This window comes from Salvelinus sp. IW2-2015, unplaced genomic scaffold, assembly GCF_002910315.2.
Source record: "Salvelinus sp. IW2-2015 unplaced genomic scaffold, ASM291031v2 Un_scaffold2556, whole genome shotgun sequence".
NCBI classification, from domain to species: domain Eukaryota; kingdom Metazoa; phylum Chordata; class Actinopteri; order Salmoniformes; family Salmonidae; genus Salvelinus; species Salvelinus sp. IW2-2015.
In genome coordinates, this window is record NW_019943869.1 from 64,699 (window position 1) to 75,605 (window position 10,907).

Below are 10,907 nucleotides of genomic sequence, written 5' to 3' on the forward strand. Positions count from 1 at the left end.
TATCCCTATATATACAGCAGAAACATGTCAAGATATTGAATCCGGTGCTGATCCTCTGCAGTTCATACTCCGTTGTTAGAGACTCATTTTAAAAATTAAGAACAGAGTGGGGGACCATCTAACAGCACCAAAACAGAATCCTGAATTACGCGTTTTCGAATTCACATATTAGATATCTGTTGTTTCGCACGTATAGAAAGAGAGAAATCCAAAATAATATTGACACAATGTACAAAGAAAATATCTGTCCAAGACAGTAATGGGTCCACTATCATAAAGACTTCCAGCACTTGCAAATAAAGTACCACCTAGTGTAATGGCTGTTGGAAGGAGAGGACCAAGGTGCAGCGTGGTACGTGTCCATATTTATTTAATGAACACTGAAATAACAAAAATAACAAAGAGAACGACCGAAACAGTTCTGTCTGGTGCAGACACACAACAGGAAACAACTACCCAACAACACACAGGTGGGATGAGGCTACCTAAGTATGGTTCTCAATCAGAGACAACGATAGACAGCTGCCTCTGATTGAGAATCACACTCGGCCAAACACATAGAAATATAAAACATAGAACAAAAACATAGAATGCCCACCCCAACTCACGCCCTGACCAAACCAAAAATAGAGACATAACAAAGGAACTAAGGTCAGGGCGTGACACCTAGAAACTAAATCCATTCTCAGTCAGCATGGACACATTTTGACCATCCAACGTCCTTCAAACGTTTTTGTGCGGTGGGCTAAAACAGGGTTACACAGAGTATTTATTGGTTACAGTAAACACATCTACGAAGGTATACACCTCACACACATGGATACGGGCTGTATCATGTCAGATATCGAGTCGAAATGTATTACATTTTGAGTTTGCATCCCAATATTACAATTTATACACATCACAGAAGACTGAAATACCACAACACCATTTGACATAGAAACACTGGATTTTCAGCAAGTAAAAAAAATAAAATAATGTTAATTAATTATGCAATTATGAAAAATATGAATTACATTCCACCCATGAGGCCACTAGGTCAATTTACTGCCAAACTAATGGTATGCTCCATAATTCCTACCTTCCTCTTCCGCACGTGAGCTAAGGCCACTCAAACAAAATGTTGCAATATTGAACGTTCCGCTCCCGTCCGCACATGTTCACTTTTCCGAGGAGGTGAGAGGACGCGGAACCAGACATGTGGATGGTCAAAGAAGGTACACATTAGGCATTAGGTTTCTTTATGTGTAGAAGATGAGTTCAGGTATCTGTCCCCCTTGGACTCCGGTTCCGTTAGTACTGTCTGACGAACACTGGAACTGAAAGGTCACCTTCCCACACTGCACCTCCGTCATGCCTTCCTGTCCAAAGTAACTCAACTCGGTCCCATCCAGCACCACGCTGGCCGTGTAGAACATATCCGGTTCTATCTGCACGGGGTACTCAAACCACACGGGGAACGTGTTGCTAGAACCATCAGAGAAGTATTTACTCAGGTTCTGTCCGAGGAGAAGGCCCTGGCGTTTGAGCTCAATCTTAGCCGAGTATTCCGCCGATCCGCAGCTGGAACCGTAGAGGCCGAACCCGGCGATGAAGATGCGTTTGTCCACGGTGAACTGAATGCTGTCACAGCGTCCCCGGTAGCGCCACTGGTTGCTCCGGTAGGCACAGGACTGGAAACGGTGGCATTGCTGAGGAGACAGGCCCTTCCGTGGTTGGCTGGCGAACTGGAGGTCCGGTTTCTTGGCTGCGGTGTACCACAGGAAGATGTTGTTGGTTTCGTTCAGGGTCAGGACGCCTGATTGAGCGGCTCCATTGGCAAAGTCGTCCAATGTCATGGTGGGGATGCGAATGAGGAATACGGCCTTGCCCAGCACCTAAAAATAGAAAGAGGGTTGATTCATTCATTCATTCAAAAAAATATATACAGTTGAAGTCGGAAGTTTACATACACCTTAGCCAAATACATTTAAACTCAGTTTTTCACAATTCCTGACATTTAATCCTAGTAAAAAATCCCTGTCTTAGGTCAGTTAGGATCACCACTTTATTTTAAGAATGTGAAATGTCAGAATAATAGTAGAGAGAATGATTTATTTCAGCTTTTATTTCTTTCATCACAATCTCAGTGGGTCAGAAGTTTGCATTAGTATTTGGTAGCATTGCCTTTAAATAGTTTATCTTGGGCCAAACGTTTCGGGTAGCCTTCCACAAGCTTCCCACACACGTTTGGTGAATTTTGGCACATTCCTCCTGACAGAGCTGGTTTAACAGAGTCAGGTTTGTAGGCCTCCTTGCTCGCACACGCTTTTTCAGTTCTGCCCACAAAAATAGTTTGTACAGATGAACGTGGTACCTTCAGGCATTTGGAAATTGCTCCCAAGGATGAACCAGACTTGTGGAGGTCTACAATTTTTTTTCTGAGGTCTTGGCTGATTTCTTTTGATTTTCCCATGATGTCAAGCAAAGAGGCCACGAGTTTGAAGGTAGGCCTTGAAATACATCCACAGGTACACCTCCAATTGACTCAAATTATGTCAATTAGCCTATCAGAAGCTTTTAAAGCCATGACATCATTTTCTGTTTAAAGGCACAGTCAACTTAGTGTATGTAAACTTCTGACCCACTGGAATTGTGATACAGTGAATATAAGTGAAATAATCTGTCTGTAAACAATTGTCTTAAAAATGACTTGTGTCATGCACAAAGTAGATGTCCTAACCGACTTGCCAAAACTATAGTTTGTTAGCAAGAAATTTGTGGAGTGTTTGAAAAACGAGTTTTAATGACTCCAACCTAAGTGTATGTAAACTTCCGACTTCAACTGCATATATTAAAACCACACCTGGTAAACCCTAAATACTTAACACACTGAGGAGGAGGAGCCACTGAGGAGCCATGCAAAGTACCCCTAAACATGCCATACTATTGTAGATCAGCATAAGATATCATCAATAACTACATTCATAAGAGAATGTAGTGACCTTAACCCAACACTCATGCTGCCTAACATGCCCTCTTAAAACTGACCATCCTACCGATCCTCGATCCTCGACTTCGGAGATGTCATCTATAAAATAGCCTCCAACACTCTACTCAACAAATTGGATGCAGTTTATCACAGTGCCATCCGTTTTGTCACCAAAGCCCGTATACTACCCACCACTGCGAACTGTACGCTCTCGTTAGTTGGCCCTCACTTCATACTCGTCGCCAAACCCACTGGCTACAGGTTAACTACAAGTCTCTGCTAGGTAAAGCCSCGCCTTATCTCAGCTCACTGGTCACCATAGCAGCACCCACTCGTAGCATGCGCTCCAGCAGGTATATTTCACTGGTCACCCCCAAAGCCAATTCTTCCTTCGGTCGCCACTCCTTCCAGTTCTCTGCTGCCAATGACTGGAACGAACTGCAAAAATCTCTGAAGCTGGAGACTCTTATCTCCCTCACTAGCTTTAAGCACCAGCTGTCAGAGCAGCTCACAGATCACTGCACCTGTACATAGCCCATCTGTAAATAACCCATCCAACTACCTCATCCCCATACTGTATTTATCTTGCTCCTTTGCACCCCAGTATCTCTACTTGCACATTCATATTCTGCACATCTAACATTCCAGTGTTTAATTGCTATATTGTAAATACTTCGCTACTATGACCTATTTATTGCCTTACCTCCTCACCTCATTTGCACACACTGTATATAGACTTTCTTTTTAACCCCTATTGTGTTATTGACTGTACACTTGTTTATTCCATGTGAATCTCTGTGTTGTTGTTTGTGTCGCACTGCTTTGCTTTATCTTGTCCAGGTCACAGTTGTAAATGAGAACTTGTTCTCAACTGGCCTACCTGGTTAAATAAAAAATAAAAATGGTTTACCAAGTGAACCATTCACCAGCATGAATAATAGTATTACATATATTATATATTGTAATTACTTCGCTACAATGGCTTATTTATGGCCTTATCTCCCTTATCTTACCTCATTTGCATAGACTTTTTCTCTATTGTGTTATTTACTTTTGTTTGCTTTTTTTCTACTGTATTATTGATTGTATGTTTGTTTATTCCATGTGTAACTCTGTGTTTTTGTATGTGTCGAATTGCTATGCTTTATTTTTGCCAGGTCGCAGTTGCAAATCAGAACTTGTTCTCAACTAACTTACTTGGTTAAATAAAGGTGAAATTAAAAAAATGTAAAACACCTAGCAACCTCGTCAACCTCTTGCAATAATGGCTAAAATGTTGGGTTGCTAGTTACTGTCATTGTTGCTGTAATTCCGTTAGTAGTACCTTGCGTTTGTTGTCGATGGAGGTGGTGAGGTCCTGTCTCTGACACTCTGCCTCAGCCCAGCTCAGAGCTGCCTCAAACACCACCTCCTCCTTGGCGTTGAGGGTCTCTCTCTGGAGGATACTCTCTAGTGTCTGGGAGTCGATGTCAGTGAAACCCTCCGACCGCAGGGCCAGCTCTGCCTGGGCATCAATCACCTGGTGGGATGAGGATGGACAGCATGAATAATCTGTAGGCTACAGATGCGTTTTGGCCGCATCTTTCTTCAGACACACTGGTCAAATTCAAGATAACAGACAACATCAATGATAAATGCATTTTAGCCCAAAATATACTAATATAAAATAAAATCACAACATGTAAAGTGTTGTTCCCATGTTTTATGAGATGAAATAAAATATCCAAGAAATGTTCCATATTTCAAAAAAAGCTTATTTTTCTAAAATGTTGTAAACAAACAAATTTGTTTACATCCCTGTTAGGGAGCATTTCTCCTTTGCCAAGATAAACCTTCCACCTGACATGTGGCATATCAAGAAGCTGATTAACCTCCTAAGTTAGATGTTTGCACCCCCGAGGAAATCTAATTTGCAAATTAAGCTAGAGCTTGATGCGTCGCTGTCCACTGCATCAGTCCACATCTGTGGTGAAAGGTTACAGAGATAGAGTAGTGTTTGTCAGACCATGAGTCCATAAAAGCGGTCTTCTCACAAAATCGTCCGTAGCGTGTGGTGTTTCATTTCTGTATTACCAAATGAGGAGAGACAGACTTCACACACCATTCAGAGTTATACTTAAACTACATCTTTAATAATAAGAGCTTTGCATTAGCAATTGACTTTCAACGATTCGCCATTTTAAATGAACCGTTGAGAGTGTCAACACAATGGCTACTGAGATCTTTTATAGCAAAGATCCACCCCCCTTTGACATGACAAACCACAGATATTAGGAACAGTTCACAAAGAAAGACTTTTACTTGAGAGAGGAGTATCCCGTAGCCAGATAGCATTCGCTATAAATTATCGTTCAGTTTGGTTCCTCAGACGAGGTTCTAATCTCGTTCCTGGTACTTCATAGTACAAAAACATCAACTCATTCAATGGCATATATCAATTGTCAACTCTAGATACCCCCATCTCAAGTAAACCCCCTCTTGACCCCACTCCTGGACAAGCTCACTGAGGGGAGTGACCCTCTAGGTCATACACACTATCCCAGGATAAGTGTAAGATCAGAGAGGACATATAATGTTTCTAGACACTGCCATACACCTCCCCCAATAGGAAAAGGAGGGAGTGACTGGCGCACAGACATCGTGGAGACAAGTAATTGGTTCCCCATTAATCACGCCTTCACATGGTTTAAGAACAGGTAAAGACACATTCACATATGAAGACATATGAAGACAATGTTCCATTCTGTCCTCTTCCCTTTCTGATATTCTGCATAGCACCAGGGACATGTGAAAGACAAGCCTGACCTCTCCCCTCTCTGGGCCCCAGGTGACTGAGCCCCAGGTGACTGGGCCCCAGGTGACTGAGCAAAACACAAAAGAGTAAGACTGAGCCACCAGGTGACTGAAGCCACCAGCTAGAAAACTAGGCCCACAGAAACTGACTGAAGCCCACAGACTGGAACTGAAGCACCCAGAGATAGACTGAAAAAAGCCCCAGAGTGACTAGAACCCAAAGATGAACTGAAAGAACCCCAGTTGACTGAAGCACCAGGAGTGAACATGAGGCCACCACGAATGATTGGGACACCAAGGATGACTGAGCCCAGGTGAACAGGACACCCAGAGATGAACTGAGAAGACCCCCAGGTGACGAGGCCAACCAGGTGACTGAGCCCAGGTGACTGGGCCCCAGGTGAACTGAGCCCCAGGTGACGAGAAGCCCCAGGTGAAACTGAAGCCCCAGGATGACTGGGCCCAGGTGACTGAGCCCCAGGTGACTGGGCCCCAGGTGACTGAGCCCCAGGTGACTGGTCCCCAGGTGACTGAGCCCCAGGTGACTGAGCCCCAGGTGACTGGGCCCCAGGTGACAGAGCCCCAAGTGACTGAGCCCCAGCTGAGGGAAGAAGTGCAACTGCCAACACCAGAGTCCAAAGGGACACATTCTAATAACAAGTATATCACATAAGCATATTATGCAGATAAGACATCTCAATTATCTATGTTACCCAACTGATTAATCCGCCACAGCTGTAACAGGCGTCCGAACCGTTTGTTCTCAAGTGTCTTGGGACTCGTCTTAAGTCGGTTCAGCAAATCAGCCAGTCAGCCAATCAGCCAATCAGCCAATCAGCCAATCAGCCAATCAGCCAATCAGCCAATCAGCCAATCAGCCAGTCCGCCAACTTCTGTCAGTAGCGTCCAAACAGGCTACATATGTCTTTCTGTGGAAAGATGAGACTCTCACGACCACATATTGTTGTTTTGCTGTAGGACACAGGCCTCACAAGACTCGTCTGAAGGTCCCCCGGTACCAGTTGAAAAAATGTATGGAAGTATATATGGAGACTGTTTAGAACCAAAAATAAGGGGTTAAATACATGTCCAAAATAGAATAAAACTGTTTCCTGATGTTTCTTGTGTTTCTCAGATATAGGGCAGACACGTCAGAACAAACATCCTTTAGATTCTTTGAGGGGGACTATCTGTTGTTCTATGTAGTGACTATGTTATGCATTTGTATGGGCTAATAGCAGCAAGGCCAAATAAGATTTTTCATTTAATACATGTTTTTGATACTTCAAGGGGTCTTAAAATTCTAAATCAAATAGCAAAAAAAATCCTTGTTTTGACCTTCTTAAAACAATTCATTATAGCTTAGAAGAATCCCTCCCCCTCACCCATCTCCCCCGGCTTGGACAGGGCTTGGAGTCACAATGCCACAGATTTTTCAAGTTTTAAGGGAACATGCAATTGGCATGCTGACTGTTGGAAAGTCCACCAGAGCTGTTGCCAGAAAACAAAATGTGAATTTCTCTACTATAAGCTACTCTACTCTAATATAACCTCCAACATAGTTTTAGAGAATTTGGCAGTAAGACCAACTTGCCTCACAAACACAAGACCACGTGTAACTTTGCCAGCCCAGGACCTCCACATCCAGCTTCTTCACTTGCGGGATCGTCTGAGACTAGCCACCCGGACATCTGATGAAACTGTGGGTTTGCACAACCGAATAATTTCTCTACAAACTGTCAGAAACGGTTTCATGGAAGCCCATCTCCGTGGCTCATCATCCTCTCCAGGGTCTTGACCTGACTGCAGTTTGGTTTTGTAACCGACTTCAGTGTGCAAATGCTCACCTTCAACGGCCACTGCAATGCTGGAGAATTGTGCTCTTCACGGATGAATCCAAGTTTTATCTGTACCGGGCAGATGGCAGACAGTGTGTATGGCGTCGTGTTGTCGAGCAGTTTGCTGATGTCAACGTTGTGAACAGAGTTCCCCATGGTGGTGATGGGGTTATGGAATGGGCAGGCATAAGCTTCGGACAACGAACACAATTGCATTTTATTGGTGGCAATTTGAATGCACAGAGATACCGTGATGAGATCCTGAGGTCCATTGTTGTGCCTTTCATCCACCCCGAACACCTCATGTTTCAGCATGATAATGCACGGCCTCATGTTGCAAGGATCTGTACACAATTCCTGGAAGCTGAAAACGTCCCACTTCTTCCAAGGCCTGCATACTCAGACATGTCACTGGTTGAGCATGTTTGGGATGCTCTGGATCGACGTGTCCCGACAGCGTGTTCTAGTTCCCGCCAATATCCATCAACTTCTCACAGCCATTGAAGAGGAGTGGGACAACATTCTACAGGCCACAATCAACGGCCTGATCAACTCTATGTGAAGGAGATGTGTCACGCTGCATGAGGCATATGGTGGTCACACCAGATACTGACTGGTTTTCTGATCCACACCCCTACCTTTTTATTTAAGGTATCTGTGACCAACAGATTCATACTGTATCTGTATTCCCAGTCATGATATTCATAGATTAGGACCTAATTCATTCATTTCAATTGACTGATTTCCTTATATGAACTGTAACTCAAGTCATCTTTAAAATTGTTGCATTTTGATTTTATATTTTTGTTTAGCGTATAATAGTAGCATTATATTTGACAGTACCCATAATGCCCTATCCCTATGTAACATATCCTGTTCTATTTTAGGAAAGATGTTCCTGAAACTACTATATTATAGTGACCCATCTTCTTTCCAATACATACTGTCAGAAGTAAAACTACCTCCTTTCTCACCTCCTCCTTGTCAATCCAATATTCACAAAGGTTTCTCACCTCCTCCTTGTCAATCCAATATTCACAAAGGTTTCTCACCTCCTCCTTTGAGAAACCTTTGTGAATATTGATTGATAAGGAGGAGGTGAGAAACCTTTGTGAATATTGGATTGAAAGGAGGCGGGTGAGAAACCTTTGTGAATATTGGATTGACAAGGAGGAGGTGGAAACCTTTGTGAATATTGGATTGACAAGGAGCGAGGTGAGAAACCTTTGTGAATATTGGATTGACAAGGAGGAGGGTGAGAAACCTTTGTGAATATTGGATTGACAAGGAGGAGGTGAGAAACCTTTGTGAATATTGGATTGACAAGGAGGAGGTGAGAAACCTTTGGTGAATATTGGATTGACAAGGAGGAGGTGAGAAACCTTTGTGAATATTGGATTGACAAGGAGGAGGTGAGAAACCTTTGTGAATATTGGATTGACAAGGAGGAGGTGAGAAACCTTTGTGAAATTGGATTGACAAGGAGGAGGTGAGAAACTTTGTGAATATTGGATTGACAAGGAGGAGGTGAGAAACCTTTGTGAATATTGGATTGACAAGGAGGAGGTGAAAACCTTTGTGAATATTGGATTGACAAGGAGGAGTGGAGAAACCTTTGTGAATATTGGATTGACAAGGAGGAGGTGAGAAACCTTTGTGAATATTGGATTGACAAGGAGGAGGTGAGAAACCTTTGGAATATTGGATTGAAAGGAGGCGGTGAAGAAACCTTTTGTGAATATTGGATTGACAAGGAGGGGGTGAGAAACCTTTGTGAATATTGGATTGAAAGGAGGAGGTGAGAAACCTTTGTGAATATTGTTGACAAGGAGGGGGTGAGAAACCTTTGTGAATATTGGATTGACAAGGAGGAGGTGGAGAACCTTTGTGAAATTGGATTGACAAGGAGGAGGTGAGAAACTTTGTGAATATTGGATTGACAAGGAGGAGGTGAGAAACCTTTGTGAATATTGGATTGACAAGGAGGCGGGTGAAGAACCTTTGTGAATATTGGATTGACAAGGAGGAGGTGAGAAACCTTTGTGAATATTGGATTGACAAGGAGGAGGTGAGAACTTTGTGAATATTGGATTGACAAGGAGGAGGTGAGAAACCTTTGTGAATATTGGATTGACAAGGAGGAGGTGAGAAACCTTTGTGAATATTGGATTGACAAGGAGGAGGTGAGAAACCTTTGTGAATATTGGATTGACAAGGAGGAGGTGAGAAACCTTTGTGAATATTGGATTGACAAGGAGGAGGTGAGAAACCTTTGTGAATATTGGATTGATAAGGAGGCGGTGAGAAACCTTTGTGAATATTGGATTGAAAAGGAGGGGTGAGAACCTTTGTGAATATTGGATTGATAAGGAGCGTGAGAACCTTTGTGAATATTGGATTGAATAAGGAGGCGGGTGAGAAACCTTTGTGAATATTGGATTGATAGGAGGAGGTGAGAAACCTTTGTGAATATTGGATTGATAAGGAGGCGGGTGAGAACCCTTTGTGAATATTGGATTGACAAGGAGGAGGTGGGAAACCTTTGTGAATATTGGATTGACAAGGAGGAGGTGAGAAACCTTTGTGAATATTGGATTGACAAGGAGGAGGTGAGAAACCTTTGTGAATATTGGATTGACAAGGAGGAGGGAGAAACCTTGTGAATATTGGTTGACAGGAGAGTGATAGACCTTTGTGAATATTGGATTGACAAGGAGGAGGTGAGAAACCTTTGTGAATATTGGATTGACAAGGAGGAGGTGAGAAACCTTTGTGAATATTGGATTGACAAGGAGGAGGTGGAGAACCTTTGTGAATATTGGATTGACAAGGAGGAGGTGAGAAACCTTTGTGAATATTGGATTGACAAGGAGGAGTGAGAGAAACCTTTGTGAATATTGGATTGACAAGGAGGGGTGAGAAACCTTTGTGAATATTGGATTGACAAGGAGGAGGTGAGAAACCTTTGTGAAATTTGGATTGACAAGGAGGAGGTGAGAAACCTTTGTGAATATTGGATTGAACAGGAGGAGGTGAGAAACCTTTGTGAATATTGGATTGACAAGAAGGAGGTGAGAAACCTTTGTGAATATTGGATTGACAAGGGAGGGTGAGAAACCTTTGTGAATATGGATTGACAAGAAGGAGTGAGAAACCTTTGTGAATATTGGATTGAACAGGAGGCGTGAAAACCTTTGTGAATATTGGATTGACAAGGAGGAGGTGAGAAACCTTTGTGAATTTGGATTGACAAGGAGGAGGTGAGAAACCTTTGTGAATATTGGATTGACAAGGAGGAGGTGAGA

General features: G+C 42.9%; 1 protein-coding gene across 1 annotated transcript in view; it reads right to left on the bottom strand.

The window, feature by feature from the left end:
* Window positions 1-386: 386 nt before the first annotated feature.
* LOC112074274 (BTB/POZ domain-containing protein 3-like) overlaps window positions 387-10,907 on the bottom strand; it is a 21,895-nt gene continuing 11,374 nt past the window's right edge. Inside the window, exons 4-5 of the mRNA XM_024141467.2 lie at window positions 4,296-4,490; window positions 387-1,877 (exon numbers count right to left, since the gene is read on the bottom strand). Of these exons, the coding sequence (XP_023997235.1) occupies window positions 1,242-1,877; window positions 4,296-4,490 (831 nt within the window). The 3' untranslated portion in view covers window positions 387-1,241. The remainder of the gene's footprint in view (window positions 1,878-4,295; window positions 4,491-10,907) is intronic.